This window comes from Dama dama, chromosome 5, assembly GCF_033118175.1.
Source record: "Dama dama isolate Ldn47 chromosome 5, ASM3311817v1, whole genome shotgun sequence".
Classification (NCBI taxonomy): domain Eukaryota; kingdom Metazoa; phylum Chordata; class Mammalia; order Artiodactyla; family Cervidae; genus Dama; species Dama dama.
Genome location: NC_083685.1, coordinates 95152650 through 95178996, shown reverse-complemented (window position 1 = coordinate 95178996; position 26347 = coordinate 95152650). Strand labels below are relative to the sequence as shown.

The following is a 26347-nucleotide window of genomic DNA, read 5'->3' as shown; positions in this document are numbered from 1 at the left end:
ATGGACCCGGCCCCCGACGCCGAGGAGGCGCGCACAGTGCGCGAGGCGCTGGGCCGCTACGAGGCGGCGCTGGAGGGCGCGGTGCGGGCGCTGCACGAGGACATGCAGGGGTTGCAGCGCGGTGTGGAGCAGCGCGTGGCCGAGGCGCTGCGCCTGGCGGGGCCTCTGGCGCGCACCGTGGCCGATCTGCAGCGCGACAACCAGCGGCTCCAAACGCAGCTCGAACGCTTGACGCGCCAGGTGGAGTCGCTGGGCTTGACTACCGGGCTGGCGCCCGCTCCCGGCACACCCAGCCCTCCGCCCGCGCCCGGCGTCCGGGACCGCGCGCCCCGTCTGGGCACCGCACGGTTCGCCAGCCACGCCACCTTCTCGCTGTCCGGCCGCAGCCAGGTGAGCCTCGGGGAGCGCGGGCCCCTGTTGGCGTGAGCCCGGGGGGAGGGGCTCCACGACCCCTGCCGCCCCTAGGTCCCCAGTGCGTGCGCCTGCCGCTGCGACCCGGTCGTGGGGATCCGTCTACCGTCGGGGGAAGCACCGGCTTAGGCTGCCCACCGCACCTGTCTCGGACCCCCTCCCTTCTTTGCAGCCAGGTCCCATTTTCCCCGAGCTCTGTCCCGCTGTCTCCACTGTCCTTTGGCACTCAGGCACTGTAACACCAACCCCGGCCTGGCCGACGTGTTGGAATGGTCAGCAACACCCCCCCCCAACACACCCCCTACTTCCCCACCTCCGTTGACTTGCCCCTGTGATGCCACTTCACTGAGGCCTGACGGCTCGGGTTATTGATTAATCCAGGTGGAGAACTCCAGCGCCCGGTGAGTGTTGGGGGCAGGATGCAGTCTGTTCGGGCACTGCTGGGCACAGCCTTTGGGAACTCACCGAGGGTGGGGAATCCTTACCCTTACCGTGATGGGAGAGACGGGGTGGGGGGGAGAGGCCAGGGGGACCAGTCCTGAGCAGTCTAGATTTCTGGGGTCAGTGACTGGCCAGCGACCCACACTGTGTGGGGGCAGGGCGGAGGCCAGTGTGGACCAGTCACTGCCCTGAGCACCGGGCCTCCTGGAGTGGCTGGTTAAAATGTTCTCTGGTGTGCACAGTGGCCCTTGGGTGGGATTTTCCACCCTTCCCGGCATGTGCTCCAGGGTTGGGTTTCCAGGGTCTGGGTAGTTTGCACCTGCTGTCCCTCTCAATTCAGTCCATCACTCATTCAGATCTCTTGTGTAGGCTGGGCTGCACCTCAAGGGGCCAGGAAGGGGTGGGGGGGCGGGCATCAGATTAACCTTTGCCCCTAGAGGTCCCAGCCAGGGTGGGAGATGGCCCCATGGAGCAGTCTCAACTGCTGGCAGCCAGAGCACGTGTTCTCATCCCAGGATTGTCTCATCCTAGCGGGTGTCCCAGGCCGGCTTTGTATTGGAGGCCTGGGATCTGCTGCTGCAGGGGGTGGTGTGTGAGGCTGTACCGGCCACCTCAGAGAGGCTCAAAGGACTCAGTGGCCAGAGGGGAGCCTGGTGGGGTATGAGAGTAGAGGGGTGAATTGAGAAGGCCCCCAGATGATGAGCCAGGAAGTTGGGCTTTGTCTTGGGGGGTGGGGTGAGACGTTCTTAAACATGCTGGTGACAGAACCCCGGAGTGTCCCAATGTCAAGGAACATGTGCGTGTGTGCGTGCTAAGTCACTTTAGTCGTGTCCAACTCTTTGCAACCCTAGGGAACATAGCCTGCCAGGCTCCTCTGTCCATGGGATTCTCCTGGCAAGAATACTGGAGTGGGTTGCCATGACCTCCTCCAGGGGATCTTCCTGACCCAGGGATGAAACCTGCGTCTCCTAAGTCTCCTGCATTGGCGGGCAGGCTCTTTACCATTAGCGCCACTTGGGAAGTCTGTCTGGAAATACGGATACACTTAATTCTGTCCTTTGAGCATGACCACTACTTGGACAGGGTATAAAATCACCACTGTGAGATCACACACACCTAATAAACTGTGTCATCAACTGTTTCTGAGCTTTTATTTTAACACACATTTGCTACTTGTCTACTCACAGAAGCAGCTGTCCAAGTTTCAGAAAAATACTCTTCAGAGTCATGTATGCATATGTACATGAATTCACACACATATGTGAGAAGTCTCTCTAGTCATCTGTTTTAAGTGGGAATTGGTCTTCAGTCAACGTGGGGCTTCCCTGGTGGCTCAGATGGTAAAGAATCTACCTGCAATGCAGAAGAGACCCGGGTTCGATCCCTGGGTCAGGAAGATTCCCCTGGAGAATGGAATGGTAACCCACTCTAATATTCTTGCCTGGAGAATCCTATAAACAAAGGAACCTGGTGGGCTACAATGGGGTGGCAAAGATTCGGACACAACTGAGCAACTAACACTCACTTTCACGTGGGGTGAGCTAGTCCCCTTGGCTGTTGGGTGGTGGTGAGGGGCACTGGCCAGGGAAGGAACAGCAAGCTCCCTCATGGATGGATGGGGGTTGGAGGGCGGCTGCCAGCAGGGTAACTTAAATGCGATGGTCCAAGGAGAGGATGGCCAAAGGTGGGTGGAGGGAGCACTGGGACTGCCTTGCAGTGATTTCTTGGAGGGGCAATCATCAGGGTGAGACGGTCTTTGGATGTGAGCAGGGAGGCAGGGAGTGCAGCCCTGCTGGGGGACTCCGGGGTCACAGATCTGTGGAGAGGCCAGTTCCCTTTGGGTTGTCCTGAGGGTGAGGGACATCCTGGCGAAGCTGATGCAGAGCAGGTGGAGTCACAGATCTGGTCGAGACCAGAGGTGAGGAAGACAACAGGGCAGGGCTGGTGGGTGAGACCCTAGAATGGGTGAGGTCTTCAGGGGAGCAGAGGGAGAAGGTGAGGCTGGAGCCCCCCACGAAGGTCAAGGAGCTGCCAGGGAGTGCAGAGGTCCCGGAAAGCCCATTCTTAGACTTGGAGAGAAGTGGGGGCCTTCTGGAAGAGGGGTTGGGGGTCATCAGGGATGCCACAGCCTCTTAGAGCCTCTTGGGTGGTTAGGATGAAGACACAGTTGGGGAGCAGGTTCTGGGCTTTAGAAAAGCCTGGAGTGGGTGGGGCAGCTGGCAGAGTTCAGCACCATGGGTGGAGGATGGTTGAGGTCTCCTGGTGGGTCAGAGGCTCCCTGGGTCCCGGGCTGCTTCCCCCTGCCCCAAGGCACTGGCCTCCACTTCTCTTGTGGCCCACCTCTCAGGAGCACCCACCCAGACTCCAAGCCAGTTTCTCGCAGGGAGGAGCGCTATGTGGAGCCACCCACACGTTGTCACTCTCCAGCTCTGACCAGCAGCTTGTGATCAGGCGCTTGGTCATGAACAGGGTATCAGGGCTCTAGGACGAGACTGGATAGAGTCATAGCTGGGTGCCAGAACTGTCTGGCCTCTCAAACTTGTGTGTGTGTGTGTGTGTGTGTGTGTGTGTGTGTGTTGCTGGATGGGGGAGTCTAGGTGTGAGGGTCTTATCCACGCATGAAAGCCAGTGATGGCAGTGGTCAAGCAGTGTGGAGGCTGGGCTGTCCACTGCCCCTCTGTGATAAGCAATGAGATTTAGAGACCCTTGGCTGAGATCCTTTCACTTCCTGCTCTTTCAAAGTAGGTACCGTCAGGGTTGGAGGAGGGTTGAATTCAGCATGTACATATGCTCTGAACTCAATGCAGAGTTGATTTAGTAATCCACTGCTGAGTGCACAAACCTTGACCCTGCTAGGTAGTGAGCAGCCAGGGAGGCTCAGGGAGGAGGGAGAGGGCAAGGCGGTAGAGTGGCAGTAATTGGGGAGGACTCCCTGTAGGAGGCCTGAGACCCTGCAGCAAACAGGAGCTGCTTAGGGCTCATTTGCTGTGAGGCCGTGGGGACATCTCTCAGCTGGACCCCAGGTCCCTTGTATCTCAGGAGGACTGGCCCAGCCCTGTTTGGGCACTGAGCCGAGCCGGCTGAGTAGTTATGACAGTGACGGCCACCCAGTAGGTTCATAAGAGTGTCCACAGAGCCACAGTTGTGATCTGGCCAGTGGAGGGGGCCGTGGGGAGGGGGGGGGCAGGCTGGGGGCAGCCTGAAGCCAGGCCAGGCCCGGCCCAGGAGGCTGCGCCAGAGTTGGTCCCTGGAAATGTCCTCAGCTGAGCCGGAGCCACTGGGTCCCCATGTCAGAAGGCAGTGGAGGCCCTCCGGAGTGGCTGCCAGGAGCAGCGTCGAGGTCGGACGTGAAAGAAACCAGACTTGCCTTATCTGCCTTCCTTTCCCAGACACACTGTGTGATAAGAGAGTTAAATGCTTTGGGGAGAAGTTTGAATTGAGTCTTTAAAACCAGTGGTGTGAGTGAGTGAGGAGAAGGAGGAGGAGGCTGGGGCGGCCGTGTTAGGGGCGCAGGATGGGGGTTGTGCTGGGCGTGCTGACGAGCGCCCCTGTCCACACGCATGCGCCCATGTGGGGTCAGGCAGCCCCAAGGATGCCTGAACTATTATTCCTGCCCTCTCAACAGTGTTTAAAAACTTCCCCAGGAAGACTGTCTCTGACTTACCTCCCCTCCCCGCACCGATACCTCTCTGCCTTCCGCCTCTCCCTAACATTCCCAGGCCTGGACTCCCTGACCGGGAGCCTCCCCCTTCTTCAGACAAAGCCCAGGTCTTGGGGGTGTGACAGCCGGCTCCCTGGGACCCATTTGGTCCCCAGGACTCTCCGGTGACTTGACTTCTACCCTGGCCCCAGCATGCAGGGGGCCCCGTCCCCAGTCCCTTCTCTGTGGCTGAAACAGGCTGCCCCCACCAAAGGAAAACCACTGCGGGGGTATGCTTGGGGCCCATGGGTGGGCTTGGGGACTCAGATCCTGCTGGGGCAGTTACCCCACCCTCCCCTTCATCTGTGAGATGGCTGGGGCCTGGCTGTGCAAATTTGTCTTGAGTGGTCCTTCCTGCTCCTGGAAAGCATGAGCGCTTTGTGGACAGAGCCCGGGGTTGGGGTAGGACACCCCCAACCTTGACTCTGCTGCTGCCTTTAGTCATGGGGTGAGGTTAGGGGTGAGCCCAACCCCCAAGCTTCTGTGACGATGAGTTGGAGGGTGGCCTCTGAGGAGCCCCTTGACTGAGGTGTGGGCTGAGCCCTTTTCTTGGAAGAGCAGTGGTTCCCGTCTCAGGCATGGGGGAGTGAGGGGCAGCAAGAGCCTGGGAGTCTGGCCTCACAGCATGAGTCAGTCCAGCCCTTTTCCTCTTGCTTTGCTGGAGACCCCTTGATGGGGATTCAGACCCTGCCTCCTGTCTGATGGTGGTGTCTGTTCCCCTGGGCCATGATGGGGAGCACGGGGCCTGCACCTTGCAGGAACAGGTGTCTCTGGGGCCCCACAGAGAGATCCACATTCCTGAGAAAATGGTTTCAACATCAGCTGGGCCCTCCAGGCCCCTGCCTAGACCTGCAGAACCTGTAGGACCAGGGTAGGGGGTGTGGGGGGGGGGACAGGGAGCCCCCAGAGCTGAGCACCCTGGTGACAGGTGGGGCTGGAGTTCAGGATGGACTGGATGTTTCTCCTCCGTCTGCTGAGTTGACTTCAGGTTAGGCTCTAGGGGTGTCCCCCCACCCTGAAGTGCCAGGAGATACCCCCTCTTCTCCACTGTTTCTACGAGTGGTTGGGGACACTCTCTCTCCATCCTTCTGAATCGGAAGTTAGGGGGGGTCACCTCCTCTCCAAACCCAGGCTCGAGTCCTATGCTCTCCCACTTCCCCAGGGTCCCCACCCCACAGAGGGTCCCATCACCCTGCTAGAGTCTTTCTCTTAGCCTCTAAACATCGTCCCCCTCTTCGACCTGGGTGAGCCCTTCAAACCCCTTCTCCCGCCCCCACCCCCCCATGGTTGCAGTTCCTGTGTCTCCATCTCAACCTGAGGCTGTCTCCTGCCTTCACCTCCACCTCTGATTCAGCTCCTAAACTGTCACCCAGCACCTCTTTGGGGGCTAACCCCAATGGACTTTTTTAGATCTTGCCTTGATCTTCTTTTCCTTGACCCGGGGCCACCTTGGGAGCTGCTGACCACCAGCCTTCTCGTTATACCTCCACCTGCCTTTCTGAGTGTTCTTTTGGTTTTCTTCCTCCTCCCTCTGGCTGCTGCTCCTTATTCTCTTCTGCAGATGCCTCTTCTGCCCCCAAACATGGTGCCCATCCCAGGCCTCTTCAGCCCTGAGCCAGCTCTTCTTCTTCTGGGCTCTGGACGTGAGACACCTGCTTCTCTATTGTTTATCCATCCTCCCTCTGAAACTTCAGACTCAAATATCCAGCTACTTCGTGACCTCAACTCCCTGATGCCTCAGGGGCTCCTTACACTCATGGCCCAAATTGAAACCCTTATTTTCCCACCAGTCCCCCCTTCTCTCTCCATAGTCACATCCCCCAGGCCCAAAGCCCAGGCTTGGAAGATGTGTGACTCCCCCTGCCTCCATATCCACTTACTCTCCCCAAACTGCTGAGTCCTTTTTGTCCTCCACTCTTTCACTGCCCCATCTCTGCTTCCCAGATCCCCACCTGAGACTAGGGAGGTGACTGGCCATCTGGACACCCGTTTTCATGCCACTGTCTCATTGGTTTCTGAAGGATGTTTCTAACACAGAGCTGACAGCCTTCAGTTCCTTCTTGTCTGAGGAGTCAGGTCCAAGCTCTCCAGGATGGCACCTTGAGCCGCTTAGTGCTTCCCCACCCACCAGATCAGAACACTTTGCGCCTTGACGTCTATGTGCTTTGGCAGGTATCAGTCGCTCTGCTGGGAAAGGCTTCCATTCCTGGTCCACCTGGCTTACTCTAGCTGGGCTCAGCCACCCCTACCTCCCTGACCCGCTGGGCTGGATGAAGTCTGTCCTAGGCACGCACCCTCATGCTGGATTGACGTCATCTGCTCACAGTCCTGGCTCCCACGCCACACTGATCCCCTCGTGGCAGGGTGAATACCTCTTGCACTGGTTACAGTCATAGCTGAGCCACTGGGGGCCAGGGATGGGCCATTGTCATCTGGGAACCTGGTAGACAAGGGGGCCAGTCTGGAGGTGTCTAAGAAGCGTTACGGCCAACATCTCAAGCCACTCATCATGGGCTCTGAGTAGAGCCCCTGATCGGGGTCTTTCTCTGTGTCCCTCCCTTGCCAGGCAGACCCCATCAGGCTCATAGATACTCTGAGCTCTCCAACCTCCCTCTATGTAAGAAGGGCAGGGCCAAGGTTGAAGAGAACATCTGTCCTGACCATGAATCTTAGCTGTTTCTCACTGGGTAACCTTGGACAGTGCATGTCCTTTTTCTGAGCCCTCGGGTCCCATCTGTAAAATGGGTGTGCTAGCACCGACCTGGGACAACAGAAGCAAAGTGGTATAAATGGCATGTGCAGGAAAAGGGCCTGATGGCCTGGCAGGCGCCAAAATGATGGAGGTTTGCATAGCCTACCCCCTCATCTCCAGCAGGGAAACTGACCCAGAGGGGGCACAACCATCTGACCTGGGTCACCTGGCTCTTTGTCTTGGCTCTCTCTCTCCGCATGACACCCCCAATTCCTGCAGCCCAGAGGGGATGGAGGGGTTGATGGAACCAGTAAGGCCTCTGTATTCTGGACATCCAGGCAAATCTTGTGACACCGCAGCCAATGGAAAGGCCTCAGCCTGAGGGCTTCAGGGCCAATTGTTGGCCCAGAAGGACCTTATTTAGGTCGCTGGGTTTGGGCTCCCAACACAGCCCCTAGGATGAACAGTAGCCAGGCTCTCCTGACCCCAGTCATCTGGTCCAGCCTGGGCAAAGGGGTTGGGTGCCTTGCATATTCCTTCGGACTCCCAGCCTCTTATTTTTTTTTTTAAAGATGTATTTATTTTTGGCTGTACCGGGTCTTGGTTGCTGCGCACGGGCTTCTCCTCTTGTGGCGAGCAGGGGCTACTGTCTAGTTGCAGTGTGTGGGCTTCTCATTGCAGTGGTTTCTCTTGTTGCAACAGGCTCTGGGGGCTTCAGCAGTTATGGCTTGTGGGCTCCAGAGCATGGGACTGAATAGTTGTGGTGTAATGGGTTTAGCTGCTCCACAGCACATGGAATCTCCCTGGACCAGGGATTGAACCCGTGTTCTGTATTGGCAGGTGGATTCCTTACCACTGAGCCACCAGGGAAGCCCTGGAACTCCCAGTCATGACCTTTGCTCTAGTATTTTGGTGGTCTGGGATGAGCCCAGTGGAGGCTTTTGCCTCCAGGATCCTGGGGGTTCAGTTGGTAAGGCTGAGTCCACATCAGCTTCTTATATGAACGGGGCCCATCACTGAACACCCTCCCCACCCCAGAACTGTCTCTCTCAAAATGTTTGTCCTGCCAGAATCAGGGAGGGTCTCTGGCAATGATTTTAGGGGAGGGGCAGCCGGCCCCAGCTGATTGGGTCTTGGCGGGGTTTGTCTCTCTATAGAGCGTGGATCACCATGACGAGGCCAGTGAGTTGGAGATGAGAAGGACCTCAAACTCATGCATCATTGAGAACGGGCACCAGCCTGGGGCAGGTAGGGGCTGACGGCAGAGGAGGGTGAGCTGGGTAGCTTCAGGGTCAGGGCCTCAGCCGTGCCTCTGTGCCAGGCCAGCTCTTGCCTAGAACAGAGAACGTGGGCCTGAACCCCAGTGGGTGGAGAGGCTGACAGGAGAGCAGCCTCATTCAGTGTGAAGTAGAGCTTTGTAAACACGGGAAAAAATGAGAGATCTTGGAAGGTGGTGAGCTTCCTCGTTTCTGGAGGAAAGCAAGCAGGGACTGAGGAATCATCCAACTGCTGAACAGGGTAGAAAGAGAGGCAACTATGTATTGAACTGTCTGTTCAATAAACAGGCAGTTTATTGAAAGATGAAGCAGCTGCCAACTCTGGTCGGAGCAGCAGGGAGTGATCAGGGAGGCCTTCCTGGAGGAGGTGGGAAGAGGGTTCCCAGAGACTGGAGTCCTCCTGGGAGGGTCTGAAGCCCCTGTGGAGGCCACAGCTGACACCTCCACCCCTGCTGGTCATCTGTTCCAGATCCAGGTGACAGACCCCCCGAGACCACTCAAACCATCCCAGCACCAGAGCCCCCCAAGCCTCGCCCTGTGAGCCTCTCCTTGCGACTGCCTCACCAGCCAGTCACGGCCGTCACGCGAGTCTCTGAGAGGTTCTCTGGGGAGACCTCAGCCACAGCTCTGTCGCCGACGTCTGCTGCCATCCTGGGGGGCCTCAGCTCGAGCCCCAGCGAGGCTACCACCGCCTGGACTCCCAGTCCCAGTGGTAGGAGCAGGAGGGCGTGCTTAGCCTCTGAGTGGGAGGGAGGGCAGGGGCTGGGGCGGCGGTGGGCAGGGGGGTGTTGGGAAGAGACTCAGAAAACCTGGGCCAAGCCCCAGCCTCCCGGACCTGTCACTGTGACCCGTTTCCCTAACTCTTCCGCTCCATCATATGGAGGCCCTCCTTCCCGACTCCTCCACTAGAGATGCTGTGAAGTAGTATCAACCCTATAGGATACCATGGCTTTTCCTACAAGTCAAGGCTGTGGCTGGAAGAGGGCTTCTCACCCCGCACACTTTGGCGTAGTCCCCGGGGCCTGTCTGGGGCCTGGGGTCAGGCCTCAGTGGCAAGTCCTGGGGTTGGGCTGTGTAGGTTTTCAGAATGAAGACTCGGGAACAAAGTGTTTATGGACATGCAGCCCAAGAGGCCCTGGGCTCTGTACTCTCAAAAGCAGGAGGGGACACTGTAAAAGGCCTCTTTTATGTCACTGCTCTATGTCCCCAGCATCCTTTCTCCTCAACTGCTGGCCGAGCCAGGGCCGGCTTAGTCCAGGGATCCCGCCCATGCCCTGGAGTGACGCTGGGTAAAGGGCATAGGGCCAGGTCAGTGGAAGGGAGGCAGGCAGTGGTGCCCCCAACGCCCTACACCCTGAGGCCAGGGTTTGTTATTTATCTCTCTTGCCTTGTCCCTCAGAGAAGAATTCTTCCCTCCCACGGTCTCTGTCCAGCTCTGGCTTCGGGGCAATGACGGCCAGCAGGACCAATGACAGGTGAGTCTGAGTCAGGGCCCCAGTCCCGGGTGGGGAGGGGTCGTCCCTCCCCAGGAAGCCTCTGGGCTTTGCCTTGGATCGAGGCTGCCTGGGCCCCTGCAGGGAGCTCTGTGGGCTGACCTCGAGGGAAATGAGGCAGTGAGGCTAGGAGGTAGAGGGTGTTATGGCCGCAGACTGGTTTCACTTAGGACCCTTGAAAGCAAGTCTATGCACAGACTGAAGGGGTGTCTCAGTCCACCCAGGGAGATGGAGTGTGGGACCGTCTGCTTTCCTCTTTGTCCATCCTGGCTGGGCCCCTCCCCGCCAGCCGGGTGCTTCCTGTCCCTGGCCAAGGAGGTCCCTGGAGGGACCCCCAGGCTGGGGCAGGTCTGCCGCCTCCTGGCCTTCAGTGGTCCCCAGGCTCCCCCAGGCCCACTGGATTGTGATTAGAGCTGGGGGCGGGGCTGGCTTGACCTCCCCTGCCCCCCACCTCCTTTTAATAATAAAAGGAGAATTGTGACTTTCTGGCAAACTGTTCTGGGGGAAACAAAGGGGAGCTTTTTTAGTGGTGGCATGCAGGGGGCCTGGCCCTGGGGGGTGGGTGGTTCTGGGTTCACATCCCGCAAGGAGGATGGCCCCCCTACCCCAGACACTGACACCTGCCAAGGGGTGATTACTCCCAGAGACGAGGGGTGGGGGGCGGGCATGGCCTGGTTGGCCTGCCTCGGAGAACAGCTTAGCTCAGAAAACCTGCAGAACCGGTTGGGGACTAGAGCCAGTGATGTTTCCTCTCTCCCTGGAGCCCAGCTGCTGCCTCATTTCACACTCACTAGGGCAGGGGACCCGGGGTGGGGGACCAGGGGGCCTCCTGTGAGCTAGCGACGGGCGGGTCTGTGTTCCTGACTCAGTGGTTCTCTCCCTCCCTGACTCAGCCCTCCGCTGGTGACGCCACCCCAGTCACCACCATCCCCGCAACCGCCAGCCACGACTCAGGCCCGTCGCCGGGAGCTGGTGAGGTCACAGACGCTGCCCCGCACCTCGGGAGCGCAGGCCCGGAAGGCGTTGTTTGAGAAATGGGAGCAGGATACAGCCAGCAAGTACGGATGCTCTCCAGATCAGTCAGGGCCCCCAGAGGAGGCCAGGACTCAGACCAGGGTCAGGCAGGCACAGCGCAGCAAAGCTGGCCCTTTCTGTTCCCCAGTATGTGACCTCTTGGGCAAAACACAAGGTCAGGGCTGACTATGGGGTGGGGTGGGCTGAGGGGTAGACAGCCCCAGTGGTGGGAGGAGAGGAGGGGGCAGGCGGGCCAGGCAAGGCCTGGTGAGAGCCCATCCCCTCTCCCTGCATTCCAGAGGGGCCCCTGGCCACCCTCACACCCACATTCCTCACCCAACTGGAGAAGTTGGTTTCAGGGCGTGACAGGGGAGACCAGAGGGCAGTCCCTGGGGTTCCCAGTAGGAGCTAGGAGGTGACACAGCGAGACCCAAGGGCCCACCAGCCCTTCTCACACCCCAACCCCACCCTCTTAGAAATCGAGTTCAACTTTGCACATATATCCAGGCTTCCTTCCTCTAGTGATGTTAACGCCTACTGCTTGTAGGGTAGGCCCAGGCCTATGTGATGATAACCCCACCCCGAGTCCCAGCTGCCTCTAGTGAGGGGGACAGACCCGGGAAGTGTCCCGCTGACCCTGGCAACCTGATCTTGGCCATCAAGGAGTGTCCATAGGACCCAAGGAAGAAAACCATCCCTCTGGGCTAGGAAAGAGCCGTCAGGGAGGGCAGCCCAAGAGGGAGGCTCAGAGGAGGGTGGGATGAAGGGCAGTAGAGAGGGTGTCCCAGGCAGAGGGGAGGAGCACTGGCCGGGTGGGCACAGGCCCTCTGCCCCCGGGTCACCAGTGTGGCGAGTAAAGAGGCAGCCCAGAGGCTAGAAGCGGAGCTGGTCCGTCAGACCCCATCAAGGCAGGCTGTGCTCTGGGATGCGCGGCTCCTGCCTGGACATGGGTGTGGGGTCGGGAGGTTGTGTGGTACCTGAGTGAGCAGGTGGGGCATGGTCTCCAAGGAGATGGCAGCTGAGGGGCAGCCCCCCACCCCTGCCCCTCAGCCCACACCCAGCAGGCCTGCCCTCTGTCCGCAGGGGAAAGGGCGAGACCCGGGCGAAGCTGAAGCGCTCACAGAGCTTCGGCGTGGCCAGCGCCAGCAGCATCAAGCAGATCCTGCTCGAGTGGTGCCGCAGCAAAACACTCGGCTACCAGGTGAGCCCGGCCAGGCCGCTGGGACCCCGACCAGAGGCTGGAGCGGGCATCGCTCCTGCTATCGTTCCAGGAACCCCAGGCTGGGGTGGAGGGCTAGGAGCTGGAGAAACCGTGCCCTCCCGATGGGTCCCCAACGGGCAGTCCAGCAAGCACGGGCACTTGTTACTGAGCTGTGTGGATGCTGGCCTGGGGGGTGGCTGGGAGGACCAAGGGGTCGAGTCGGGTGAGGGAGCTGAGGCCGGTGCCGTACCCAGCCCACCTCATCCCCCCGCCTTGGCCTCACAGCACGTGGACCTGCAGAACTTCTCCTCTAGCTGGAGTGACGGGATGGCCTTCTGCGCCCTAGTGCATTCCTTCTTCCCTGACGCTTTCGACTACAACGCGCTGAGCCCCACACAGCGGCGGCAGAACTTCGAGCTGGCCTTCACCATGGCCGAGTGAGTCTGGAGGGTCGGGAGGCGTGGTTGCTTGGGCCAGCCCCAGCTGCCGAACAGCAGGAAATTGAGTAATATCTGCCTGGGGGACATTTCAAACTTCTCTAGTGGGTCCATTTTGCTCCCCTAAATGTCATCAAAAGTGTTGATTATAAAATTGCCTATCTTCTTAAGATGCACTCATAGAGAGAGGAAGGGCTTCCTTGGTGACTGAGACGGTAAAGAATCTGCCTGCATAGGAGACCTGGGCTTGATCCCTGGGTCGGGAGGATCCCCTGGAGAAGGGAATGGCAACCCACTTCAGTATTCTTGCCTGGAGAATTCCATGGACAGGAGCATGGTGGGCTACAGTCCATGGGGTTGCAAAAGAGTTAGACATGACTGAGCGACTTTCACATAGGGAGAGGAGGGGGTGAGGGGTGATTCTGGGGTCAGGAGGCCCTGGGGAGCTTGGGATTTGGTTATACACCGAGGGCTACCCCAGGGCATCAGGAGAGTGGCAAAGAGGGGTGTATCAGTCAGGGCTCCGGTGGGGGGTCGGGGGGTGTGAGTTCAAATTGAGTAGGCAGGAGAGTTTAGCAAAAGGATTCCTTGTAAATGAGTGGGCTGGGGTGAGGGAAGGAGCCAGGTTTCCTGCGACACCCTCAGGCTGGGGAGAGCAGCTCTTCCCAGAGGGCTGGCTGATAGAGCCATGCTTTGGGGCAGTGGGTGGGTGCAACCAGCTCATAGTGACTGGGCAGGAAGGGTTAGGGAATAAATACCCTGCCTTCCCCCTCCTCCTGCCCTCACACCAGGGCCTCCTGTGCGTTGAACACAGAGGCAGAGGGCGGGGGAGCTGTTGCCGCAGTCCATCGAGTCCTCCACCCCCATCTAGGGCAGGCAGGGGGTGTGGCGCGGGGAGGGTAGAGATGAGGGTATTGAGGGCTGCCTGAGGCTGGGAATTAAGGGGAGGAGGGTTGGAAGGCAGGAAAGCCTCCCTGGAGCCCGGGTTTCCTGGAGGGAACATTTATCCTTCTCTCTTACCCGCCCGCCCTCCTTTGTGCCTGGTGGGGTGAGCCTCTGCCATCTGGGTGTGCCTGGCCCCTTCCGTGTCTTGTCTGCAGCCCTGGTGCCCAGGTCCAGGAGGTGCCCTCCCCACTGCCTTGCTTGCCCCCCTCAGTTGTTCCAGCCCCCACGCCCTGGCCCCGAGCCTGGCTGGGGAAGGAGTTGGAGCTCACAGGTTACATCCCTGTACCAAGGGTCTCGCCCTGGGGGACAGATCGGAGAACCTGAGTCTGATCTCTCGGCCCGCTGGTGTTGCCCCGTTGTGTTATCCCAGATGACGTGTGTGTCCCCTTGGCCCCCTTTGGGGTCACAAGAACCCCTTGTATACTTTGAAAGTCATTCCTTTCTTGGCTGCTTGGGATTAGCTGTCATCCTAATTGCAGAAACAGCTCTGAACGGAGTGTGTTACACAACCAAGCCCAGACGATGCTGAAGGAAAGCCAAGTGTAACAGCTCCATGTTGGGAAGGGGGCGTCTCCCCAGGAGGAGATCCAGCTGTTTGCAAGCCTAGGAAGGGTGGCTGTCAAAACAGCACATGGTCAGAGGGTGCAGGGCCTGGAGCTCTGATGTGGGTACCCCAAGACCCACCTGCGCTGGGTGAGGCTACCCTTGACTGACCCATCAAGTCCAGTGGGCCAGGCCATGCCAGCTCATGCCCTGGCTGCCTTGGTCACCCTCAGCCCTGGACCAGGCTGGGCTGTGGCAGGAAAGAGGGGGGGCCCTGGGATGGTGTCCCTGCACCCCAGCTCGAAGGGAACATAGCTTCCCTTGGCAGCTGGAGCCAGAAAGATTCATGGCTCAGTGCGAGGTTTGAGCTCACAGTGCCTGCAGACTCCAACCAGATGTTTCTTCTATTCCCAAATCAACGGGGAGACTGGGGGCAGCCTGCTCCAGGATTTGCCTCTCTCCTAACCAGAGCAAACAACAAGGTAAAAATTGGCCTTGCCTCCCTGTGGCCTGAGCCTGCTCCCGGCTGGCTGGGGAGTGGAGGATGGTCTGTGGGCCCCTGAGATGAGCTCTTGCTTTTCTGCTGACTCAAGAGGTATGGGAGGGGCGCCTCCAGCAGGCCTGAGTGGAGGAAGGTGCCTCCACCCATGAGTCATCTGAGAGGTACCTCCCAGGTACCTGGGGGAGCAGGCTGGGGGGTGGGCCTGCCCGCCCACCCGAGGCCTCCTGGGAGGACGGCAGCTTGGCTCACCTAGTTTCCTGGACAATCAGCTGGTTAGAAAAGCTGGAAAAGGGGACTTCCCTGGTGGTCCAGAGGTTAAGAATCCGCCTGCCAGTGTAGGGGACAGAGGTTCAATCCCTGGTCCGGGAAGATTCCACATTCTGCGGAGCAACTAAGACCGTGGACCACAACTACTGAGCCTGCAGTCTCGAGCCCACCAGCCACAATTACTAAAGCCCACGGGGGCTGCAGCTACTGAAGTTCAGGCGCCTAGAGCCTATGCCCCGCAGTGAGAGAAGCCACACAGTGGGACGCCTGTGCACCACAGCTAGAGGGTCGCCCCACTCGCTGCAGCTACAGAAAGCCCACACAGCCATGAAGACCCAGCACAGCCATAAATAAATCTTTAAGCTGGGAAAAAATAAACTAAAAAAATAATAATGATACAAAAGAAAAAAGCTGAAAAGGAAACACAGGGAGACCTCCAGGAGAATACTGACTCTCAGCATCTTAACAGACACTGGGGTTAGACCGCAGAACCCAAGCAGACACTTGGGGCTATGAGAAGCCGTCAGAGATCACGGGGGCAGCAGGACGGACCTGAGACAGGCAGTCTGCGGCGGGCACTGTGCAGTGACCGGAGGAGGGAAAGCGGCAGGGGCAGGGCTCCCTGACATCAGGAAGGAGATGTTTCCAGACCCTCCAGTGAGCAAGGGGTCTTAAAAGCACACACCTCTAGAACCTGGGGAGTGAGAGGGGTTTGTCTGCCCCTCTCCCAGTAATTTGCCTCCCCGGAGATTCCTGGGGCTTAATCTGTGTGAGAGACGCAGTGCTGACACCTCAGTGAGCTCCCCTGATTGGACAGGTGCTCAGGGCTTGGAAAGCAGGAGGACCGACCCGCAGTATGGGTGTGTGACCCTCCGCGCTTTTCTCCCCACATCTCCAGGCGTTGTGCAGGCCCGGCCCGGGGCCTATGCCTGAGGCTCCCCCTTGCCCTGCGGAGAATGTGTCCTGCTCTCAGGTTACGGCCCAGCTGAGGAGCTTCCAGGCTATTTGTAGTGCCCATGTGTCTGAAAAACCAGATAGGGGCTGTAGTCAAGCCCTGGCATCCCAGGCTGCATTTAGAAAAGGCTTAAACAAATAAAAATAGCCCCTCACACACCTCCTCCATTTCCCTGACAGCCCTGTAGGTACTGAAGATCACAATAGAAAGTAATAGGAGAAAACCCTCTGACCCTTTCTTAACCCCAAATAAGATGGGGCTGAGTAAATCCGTCTAAAATTGGTAGTAGGCAGAGGGTAACTCTGGTTCTTGCTGTGCAGTGACATTTGAAATGATCTGTACTTTCTCCTTGGGACTATTATTCCATGCTGCTCCAACTGTTTAAAACAAGCTTGTATTATTTTCACAAAAGCAGTTATGTTTTCACTTAAAAGGCAATCAGGGCCCCTGATATTTTGAGACTGTAATGTTTTTATAAAAGTCAGTATGCATCATTGTTTTCCTTTACTCACATCCCGTCCCAAGGAGCTATGTCCACAGCTAGAATAGGAATCTTGTCGTTACTGTCGCGGCTGGTGGTGTGGGGACAAGATGGATGTGGCTCAGTCCCCTGGTTCTTTGCTGGGGAAGCCAGCATTTGCCCGTGGCTTTCTGTCTGGGGGGTAGAGGGTGACGCCAGGTTCTCAGGCCTTAGGGCCCATCCTGAGGGCCACCCTGGGCAGGGGCAGGGATGTCCTTACTGGGAGGCCCAGCGCAGCCTCTAGAATGAAGCACAGGTTGGACAAAACTCAGAACATGCCAACGATTCTGGGTGCTCTTCCATGAAGAGGGCTAGAGAGAAACCAGAATCACCAGCTCAGGGTAGAGGTCCCGGGTACCCACTGTGGGCACAGTGAAAGAAGCAGACATGTTTAGTTGTCAGGAAAGATGTGAATATTAAGATTCTCTCCTGGGACTTTCCTGGTGATCCAGTGGCTAAGAGTTCGTCTTCCAACGTGGGGACATGGTTTTGATCCCTATTTGGGGAACTGGAATCCCATGTGCCACAGGGCAAGTAAGCATAGCGCTGCAACTGAAGAAAGTCTGCAAGCTGCAGTGAAGGGCCAGAGCAACCAAAAAAAAGAAAAAAGATTTTCTTCCAACATGCGAAGGGCTCTCTTGTGGGTAGAAAAGTTAGACTGAGAATAACCTTGTGGGGACAATAGGTAGAAAGGATCAAGAGGCAAAATAGCATAAGAAATGCAGGAGGAACTTCCTCATGGTCAGAGCCATCTGCAGGACGATTGGAACCATCCTTGAAGGAAGTTAGGGCCCCTTCCCTGGACCTGGAGGTGAGCACAGCTGAGGCAGGGCCTCCACCGGGGGGTTGGTGTTTGGAGGATGGGATTTCAGTTCTCTTCTGAGGTTGAGGTTTAGGGTTTGAATGGTGCCCACATTTCCTGGAGGGACTGACTACTGAGGTCACTGCTGTCAGAGGTGATACCTGGGCACACTTGGCATCCTCTGACTGCAGCCCTGGGAGGCAGGGGGAGAGAGAGAATCTCTCCTTGTGCTGTAGGTTAGGAAAAGGTATCAGATGCTACCCGATAGCTCAGGGAGGTGGACTCAGGTTGAAGGCCTCCCCAGAACTCAGATTTTCAACAGAGCACCTTTGCATGCACACTCTTGTCAGAGTGCCAACCCTGTTGACATTGAGCCCCGCCCTGGCCGGTCCTAGAGAGCAAGGGTGCCCACTCATTGGTCCAGAAGCACTTGCCACCCCATGAACCCATCAGATTTCTTTACTAGTTGCTCACTCCAAACCCAGGGGGAGGCAGCGGTGGGATCTAGAACAGGTGTCTCTGTTTCACCCTGACGTTTTGTTTCTGATCTGAGGCCTGGTGTCAGGCCAGCACCACAGAATGGCCTGTTACATAGTTTGTCTTTGGAGCAAGCAAGCCGGGGAGCCAGCAGGGACTGGTAGAAAGCGCTCGGGGTACTGGGCGTGAACAAGCCCGCCTGGAAGGGGAGCGGCGGTGGGAAGCTGATTTCTACCCCGCCCCCAGGAATTGGCACAGAAGGGTGGAGCAATGGGCAGAGCCAAGAGCTGAGCCCAGCTCTGTAGTGTTCCAGCTCAGGCCACTTTCGCCTGATGACTGGCTCTAATGTTCAGAGAGAACCATGGTGATACGAACAGCAACAGTGATCACCACTCACAGTCACTGAGCTCTCCATGCCAGACACTACTCCAACTGGTTTGCATGATTCACTCATTCATCCCTCCCCTGTGAAGTGGCTGTTATTCCACATGGGGAAACTGAGGCCCCAAGAAGTTGTGTCCTGCTCAAATCACGTAGCTAGGAAGGGTGCAGCTGGAGCGTGAATGCTGACACTCACATCAGTTCAGTTCAGTCACTCCATCGTGTCCGACTCTTTGCGACACCATGGACTTCAGCACGCCAGGCTTCCCTGTCCTTCGCCAACTCCCGGAGCTTGCACAAACTCTTTCCCATTGAGTCGGTGATGCCATCCAACCATCTCATGCTCTGTCATCCTCTTCTCCTCCCACCTTCAATCTTTCCCAGCATCAGGGTCTTTTCTAATGAGTCAGTTCTTCGAATCAGGTGGCCAAAGTATTGGAGTTTCAGCTTCAGCATCAGTCCTTCCAATGAATATTCAGAACTGATTTCCTTTAAGATTTACTGGTTGGATCTCCTTGCTGTCCAAGGGACTCTCAACAGTCTTCTCCAACTCCACAGTTCAAAAGCATCAATTCTTCTGTGCTCAGCTTTCTTTATAGTCCAACTCTCACATCCATACATGACTACTGGAAAAACCATAGCTTTGACTAGACAGGCTGTTGGCAAAGTAATGTCTCTGCTTTTTAATATGCTGTCTCGATTGGTCATAGCTTTTCTTCCAAGGAACAAGTGTCTTTTAGTTTCATGGCTGCAGTCACCATCTGTAGTGATTTTGGAGCCCCAAAAAATAAAGTCTGTCACTGTTTCCACTGTTTCCCCATCTATTTGTCATGAAGTGATGGGACCAGATGCCATGATCTTAGATTTCTGAATGTTGAGTTTTAACTCAACTTTTTGACTCTCCTCTTTCACTTTCATCAAGAGGCTCTTTAGTTCTTCGCTTTCTGCCATAAGGGTGGTGTCATCTGCATATCTGAGGTTATTGATAGTTCTCCCAGCAATCTTGATTCCAGCTTGTGCTTCATGCAGCCCCTCGTATATGGGGGCAAAAAGACCAGGGACCCTGGAACAAGAGGGTGCACAGTTGCTGAAGGAAGGACACTGATGACTAGACCAAGCGCAGTTGCTTTTGGGCCTTCTGGGTCTGGCCACATCTGGTGCAGGGTGCGGGGGGGTGGGGGTGCTGTGCTGGGCATCACAGAGGACCCCTGCCGTTACTCCTGGGTGGATGCTCATCTTCCCATCCCCACGAGACCCTGAAGCCTGTACCTTCGGTCCCCACTCTCAGCTGGGAACAATGGAGGGAACAGCTTCTTTTCCAGCCCAGTGAAAGGCCCCAGTTTCCACATTCATCTACACCAATGGGCCAGATGTTAAACTAGTATTTCCCAGAGCATGAGGCCTAGGATAGAGTTGAGGGAGGCTCACAAAATGATTTTAAGCAATTTTTAAACCTTTGAGTTGTGACCCTTGTGTTGCATGCGTGCTCAGTCATGTCTAACTCTTTGTGACCCCCTGGACTGTAGCCCACCAGGCTCCTCTGTCCATGGGATTTTCCAGGCAAGAATACTGCAGTGGGTTGCCATTTCCTCCTCCAGGGGATCTTCCAGACTAAGGGATCAAACCCATGTCTCCTGCATTGGCATGTGGATTCTTTACCACTGAGCCACCTGGAAAGCCTCTTAATAGCTCATGACCAGCATTAAAAAAAATTGAAAAAAGAAGTGGGGAGTGAAATAAAGATGAAATCTAGAGAAAATATGAATAGTAGAAAGGGTCAATAATTTTGTGAAACTTTATTTCCCCATGTAGGTATGTGTATGCTGAATCATGAAAGATCTCTAACTATGGGTATGGTTTTTAAAAAAAAGGTTAAAGACCGTTTTAGAAGGGATATGAGTGGATTTATTTTTTTACCTCAGTCATTTTACATTTATTTTCATAGTCTGTGCTAATTCTCCATACACTGCTGATACACATTGAATTTTTTTGGTGAAATTTAATTTCAGAGCTAGATGTTTATCAATAAAACTAACCATTTTGATTCATATAAATTTGACTAAAACTATAAAAAGTGAAATTTTTTTTCAGCAGAACTTAATATTTAGTGAAACCTGAAAGGGAAATTGAATTTCACTGAAAATTTAAAGTAAGTCTAATTTGGTTTCCCCGGTGGCTCAGATGGTAAAGAATCTGCCTGCAATGCAGGAGATCCCAGTTTAATCCCTGGGTTGGAAAGATTCCCTGGAGAATGGAATAGCAACCCACTCCAATATTCTTGCCAGGAGAATTCCATGGAGAGAGGAGCCCGGTGGGCTACAGTACATGGGGTCGAAAAGAGACACAACTGAGTGACTTTCACTCACTCACTAGTTAACTAAAGGAGCGTCTCTTGTATCTCAGTGGTAAAGAATCCACCTGCCAGTGTAGGAGATGTGGGTTCAATCCCTGGTTCGGGAAGATGCCCTGGAGAAGGAAATAGCAACCCACTCCTGTATTCTTACCTGGAGAATACCATGGACTCAGGAGCCTGGTGGGCTGCGGTCCATGGGGTCGCAGAGTTGGACATGACTGAGAGACTCAAGAAGAACAGTCAAGTCAAAACATGAGTTGGACTGGTGCTTCCTCCTTGTGGGGGTCCAGGAAACACTGCATTAGAGAGAGTAACTCCACAAACTCTTGTGAGGTGATGTGAATTCCCTCCTGGGGGGCACTCAGGAGCTTCCAGCTCTGGACTGAGCTCTCTTCCCCGGCAGTGATGCTGGCTGGTGGCTGGGACCGACGTTCTGATGGGGCTTCTGTGTTTCAGGAACCTGGCCAACTGTGAGCGCCTCATTGAGGTGGAGGACATGATGGTGATGGGCCGCAAGCCGGACCCCATGTGCGTCTTCACCTACGTCCAGTCTCTGTACAACCACCTGCGTCGCTTTGAGTGAAGGCCCTTGGAGCTGGAGAGCCAGCCCCCAGAGGAGACAGTGAGGCCACCGGTGTCCCCAAGTCAGGAGGCCCCCTTGAGCAGAGCTGCACTCTGGTGTGAGAGCACTGTCTGCCGAGTGACGGCGCTTCCCACCTGCCTGGCTGCATTACTGATGGAAAGTACCACTGAACTGCACTCCGACTCGTTACAGCCAAGGGCTCCAAGGAAAAGGAAGTATTACTGGAGAGAGAGAGAGAAATTGGTGCTAAGTAATTCTCTTCCTTAAAAAAAAAAAAAAATGCTTGTCTCTAGATTCCGGAAGCCTGAATCACAATGTTCCTTCTGCTGAACTGGATCCATTGGCTTTACAGAGTTGCATTGATTACAAAGTGTTGTTTGTTTTTTTTTTTTTTTATCAGAATAGCCAGAGTTTTCTACTTCCCCCCACTATTGTAGGTTCCTTTCCTCCCTCGCTCTGGGCCCCTGCCAGGAAACAGAGAGACGTATAATCAGCAGCTTGACAAGGGAGACTGAAGTCTTGGGAAGAAACGGTTAATCACTCCCGGGTCCTGGGCAGCAGATGACCTGCTCGTCACCTCGGCTCTCTGGGGAGAGGGGAAGGCTCTCGCCTGGTCCTGTCCTTCCCAGGAGGGCCCCACAAGTGTTTGGCTAAGAATAGGCTCTTGGGAAGTTAACACTTTTAGGGAAGGACAGGCCCTTGGTGCTGTGAGGTGGTTTTTATTCACAGCTTCTTTTTTTTTTTAGGGGATTTGCTGCAGATATTTATAAAAAGTAACTCCATCTGTACCATTGACTGTTTGTACATAAAATGATGTGTCTCACCTTGCTTGGGATTTGTTATTTCATCTGGGAATAAGAGCTTTCACATACATGCCAAAAGAAAATCTACTTAAACCCACTCCCCCCCACCCCCTGCTGCCCCCCACTTAGTTGTTTCTGTACCAAAATCACCACCCAGAAAGTTGAAAATCATATTTGCTTTTTTTGCATTTGCCTGTTGGTCACCCATCTCCACGTCATCAAAGGAGCGTGGACAGAAAGTAACCCCCGTTACAGTTCTGTGTCCTGGAAGTTGACTGACAGATCTGTGAACAGCGGCGGGGTGGTCCCACACATGGGGGAGCCCATTGAAGGGCACTGGTTTATTTTCACAGCTGTTTGATTGTGGGAAAAAAAAAAACTGTTAGGTTTTTAGTAAGACATCTTTAGATTCTATAAAGCCACAGCCATTAGCTTATTCTTACTCAAGAAGCATTTTCTAACTGGGTTGGATTTTAGCCATGAACTTGGAGAATGTCCCTGTAAGGAGCTAGTATGTGTCTTCAGCTTATGCAGTGGGTTCTAACCATCAGTATCTGAATGCCTTCTCAGAGTCACCTGTGGTCCCCTGTGTTGGGGGTCAGAGCTCTTTGGGGGTGTTGCGAGGAACATGGTAGAGCTTGCCAGCGGGGTGATAAATAGTCTTAGCAGATTTGTTTGTTCAGAGCTGCCCCACTCAATCACTCAGTTGTGTCTGACTCTTTGCAACCCCATGGACTGTAGCCCACCAGGCTCCTCTGTCCATAGACTTTTCCGGGTAAGAATACTGGAGTAGGTAGCCATTGCTTTCTCCAGAGGATCTTCCCGACCCAGGGATCAAACCCGGGTCTCCTGCATCGCAGGCAGATTCTTTACCATCTGAGCTGCCAGGGAAGCCCCTGTTTGTTCAGGCTGAAGTCTTATTCCATCCTCTGAGTTCTCCCCCAGTGGGAACCAGCCCCTGTCCAGCTCCAGAAGGTGAGCCCTATTATTAGCAAAGACACTGTGCCTGGTCTTTTTTCATACTGAAGCTTAGGGTTTCAAACCTAAAGCCAATCTGGGATCACAGGGGCTCTATAAAAAGCATGCCTATACCGTACTGAGTCCTTGCACATGTTAAATGGAACTCTCCTGATTTGCAGACGTGGCCTTGCACCTCTGCACATAAAATAGAGCAGATCCTTCTGGAGAAAGGAAGAACGCCTCTTAAACTGAGCAATGGTGTTTCTCATGTCTCACATTCAGTCATAGAGACTAGGTGTTTTTAAAGTGGGTTCTGTGATGTTCTTGTCTATGGTTTGTGGGGAGGGGCAAATGAGGGCTCATAAGCTTTAAGGGGGTTTAAACTTGATTACCTCCAAGACAAAGCCTGAGGGTTCCCAGGGAAGATGGAGGGGGATGGGGGCTGGGAGAGGGGGATGAAGGGGCATGCAAGCAGGCCACACAGTCTCAAGACATTTGGAAACCATCGTTTTGCATCAGGGTTACATGGAAAATTCCCATTTGTGAAATTGGATTTCAAATCACCTTCTGCCATGATACAAATGGTTTCACATGTTTTTCCCCCCGCCATCTCTCCTGAGAGAATTATTTCTCAGAGCTGCCTGTGAGATTCTTCCTGCTTTTCCAGATAGATCCCTTCACCTGGATTTTGTTAAAACTTATTAAGTCTGAACCAAATTGGCTTGTGTGCATTTCCCTGAAGGGGATGTGTCACCAGAGCCAAGACGGGTTTTAGCTTTTCTGACAGCTGATGGAGATTTTTTTTTCAAGGTAAGTGAGAGCTTTATAAGCACTTTCTGAACATGATCCTACACAGGCTGGTTAGAGGAGAGTTTTCAGGCCAGGTGTTCAGGGGAACAGTCTGTGAAGGCCAATGAATTTCGCAAATGTGTTCAGTGACTAAAAGTTCTCAGCTTTCCTGACTGCAGTGGTCAGCACTCTGTCACTGGAGGAAACACGCACATAGAGGATGTTTTCTGCCATCCCAGGTCTGTGTGACTCCAGATAATGGGATGATGGTTTAGTTGCTCAGTCGTGTCCAGACCCTTGCGACCTCATGGACTGTAGCCCGCCAGGCTCCTCTGTCCATGGGATTCTCCTCCCGGGCAAGAATACTGGAGTGGGTTGCCATTTCCTTCTCCAGGGGATCTTCCTGACCCAGGTATTGAACTGGGGTCTCCTCCATTGCAGGCAGATGCTTTACCAACTGAGCTACGAGGGAAGCCCCAGACAATGGGATGGCAGACTAACTGTGCTGAGTGAGTTGGTCAGTTTTAGGCAGAACATTGAGCCACCCAACAGAACCCACTCTGAATTGGGTTTCTCCAGCTGATGACTGGTGACCAGCTCATTCTGATGAATGGATCACGCCAGTTGAGATGGACGTATTTCCCCTTTGCTTCCCTCCCCAAGCCATGCTCTCACACCCACACGTCACCCCCTTCAGCTGAATGATGAATGTTCTTGGGAGGGTTAATATCCATCTTATCTCTCTCTCTTTTAAGATTTGGTTTGGGCTTGCTTTTAGAGCCTTTGATCTCTTATCGCTTGGTTCTTGGACTTGATTTGACATCAAGCAGCCCTCGTTGTCCTTTGTCAGAGCAGATTAAACATGCCTAGGCCTGCCCCTTCCCTAGAAAGCACCAAACAACAACAAAAAACACACCTGGGAAGGATGGGACCAAGAATGCTGTGCTCCCTGGGGTGTCCAGGCAGCCCCAGTGGGAGGGAGACTGTGCAACCTGATGCAGTAACGAACTGATGGAAGCCTGGGATCAGTAGCACCCTTGATATGGATGGTGACACCCCAGAGATGCCAAACAACGTTTGGGTCCAACTTGACTCTACCTGGGTCCCTTGAGTTGATCCAGTGCTGTCACATAGGCAAGGGGCAAAATCTATATTTTTCACAAGCCAAATATTCCATCACTCACAGCTGCAAGTGTCCTTGGTGTGTTCTGTATCTCAGTTTGGTATGTGTGTTCCTAGACCCCTCTTCCTGGCATCCATGACCTTACCCAGACTCACAGGTCCCCCCGCTTCTCTAGCTGTTTCTTCCCAGTCTCCACTGGGACCTCCTTTCCCTCTGTCCATTACTCCCCTGTGCGGCGTCTTATATCCTGTGCCCCATCTTCTGCATCAGGAGCTCATAACCCAGGATTGGCATGGCCTTTGGGAGTCTAGATGTCCAAATTGAATGCTTTCCCTTCTTTTTCCCTCTAAAATGGGCTCCTTCTCCTGTATTTATTCAAATACAGCAAACAGCAGCATGATCACTCCCCACTGTCCATGCCAGGGACCTGAAAGCCACCTTGTCCCGGAGCATCGCGGAATGACTGCCCAAGCAATTCTCCTACTTCCTTTCACATATTGTAAACCAGGCATTTGCAAAACTCTTACTCGTGGAGCCTCATGATTTCTACCAAGTGTCTTGAAGCATCAGAGCTATTAGTCTTCCCCAAGGGTTTATTTTGCTAATCCTCAAATTTACAGAAAACTTGAAAGAAGAGTTCAATGAACATTGTTTTCCTTTGCTTTGTAAACATTCTGCCTTGTTTGTGGTCTGTATCCCTTTTTCTGAGCCATTTGGAAGTAAGTTACAGACATCATGACACTCAGCCCTAAATACTTTAGCGAATGTCTCCCTAGAGTAAGGGCATTCTCCTACATGAGCACGATGATGTTAGCACACCTGAAAAATGGAACATTTATCTAATCTACACTCGACATTCAAATTTCCCTAATTGTTTCCACATGCCTTTTATGGCTGTTTAAAACTCTTAAAAATCCAGGATCCAGTGAAAGTTCACACACTGCATTTGGTGGTTATGTCTCTTTAATTGCTTTGCATCTAAAACAGTCCCTCCACTTTTTGTTTACTGTCAATTTTTCACTCAACTCTTTTTTTATTGGAGTATAATTGCGTTACAATGTTGTGTTAGTTCTGCGGTGCAACAAAGTGAATCAGCTATCCACATACACATCTCCTCTCCCTTTTGAGCCTCTCTGCCAAACCAGCACCACCCTAGAGCTTCTCAGGTGGTTCAGTGGTAAAGAACCTGCCTGACAATGCAGGAGACGCAAGAGATGCGAGTTCAATCCCTGAGTCGGGAAGATCCCCTGGAGGAAGAAATGACAACCCACTCCAGTATTCTTGCCTGGAACATTCTATGGACAAAGGAGCCTGGCGGGCTGCAATCCATGGGGTCGCAAAGAGTCAGACATGACCAAACACGCACGCACGCCATCCGCTTATCCCACCCCTCTAACTCTTTTGAAGAGCCCAGATCTGTTCCCTTGTTCCCCACTCTGCTGTTGTTTTCTCCCAAGGAGATTCGGGTGAAGCATGTTTGGCACGAATACAGCCCAGGTGGTGGATATTTCTATAGCACCCTGTCAGAAGCACATGCTGTGGTTTGCCTGCTCTTGGCTACGGGATGGTTGATGCTGTGGGGAAGGGCATTCACCAGACCTCTCCATTGCCCTCTCTCCCTCTAAAACTAGTTAGAAATCTGTGGGTGATGCTTTTGAGGTCATGTGAGTATCCTGCT

The 26347-nt window shown here is 54.6% G+C and overlaps 1 protein-coding gene across 2 annotated transcripts; it reads left to right on the top strand.

Moving 5' to 3' along the window:
* On the top strand, nt 1-21804 carry SMTNL2 (smoothelin like 2). 2 transcript variants are annotated; one of them, XM_061141024.1, is made up of 8 exons: nt 1-390; nt 8402-8492; nt 8991-9233; nt 9921-9996; nt 10908-11072; nt 12112-12229; nt 12515-12666; nt 20868-21804. In XM_061141024.1, exons 1-8 carry the CDS (start codon nt 1-3, stop codon nt 20992-20994), a joined length of 1362 nt encoding a protein of 453 aa, XP_060997007.1. In that variant the 3' UTR covers nt 20995-21804. The 2 variants fall into 2 exon arrangements, with proteins under 2 accessions (XP_060997007.1, XP_060997008.1); XM_061141025.1 differs by lacking the exon at nt 8991-9233.
* Nucleotides 21805-26347: the final 4543 nt, after the last annotated feature.

Excerpts from the sequence above, each read along its gene's own strand:
- SMTNL2 (XM_061141024.1), top strand. The coding sequence starts at position 1 with ATGGACCCGGCCCCCGACGCCGAGGAGGCGCGCACAGTGCGCGAGGCG. Across the intron at positions 8,493-8,990 it reads CGGGCACCAGCCTGGGGCAG|ATCCAGGTGACAGACCCCCC; the intron begins GTAGGGGCTGAC and ends CATCTGTTCCAG. Across the intron at positions 9,234-9,920 it reads CTGGACTCCCAGTCCCAGTG|AGAAGAATTCTTCCCTCCCA; the intron begins GTAGGAGCAGGA and ends CTTGTCCCTCAG.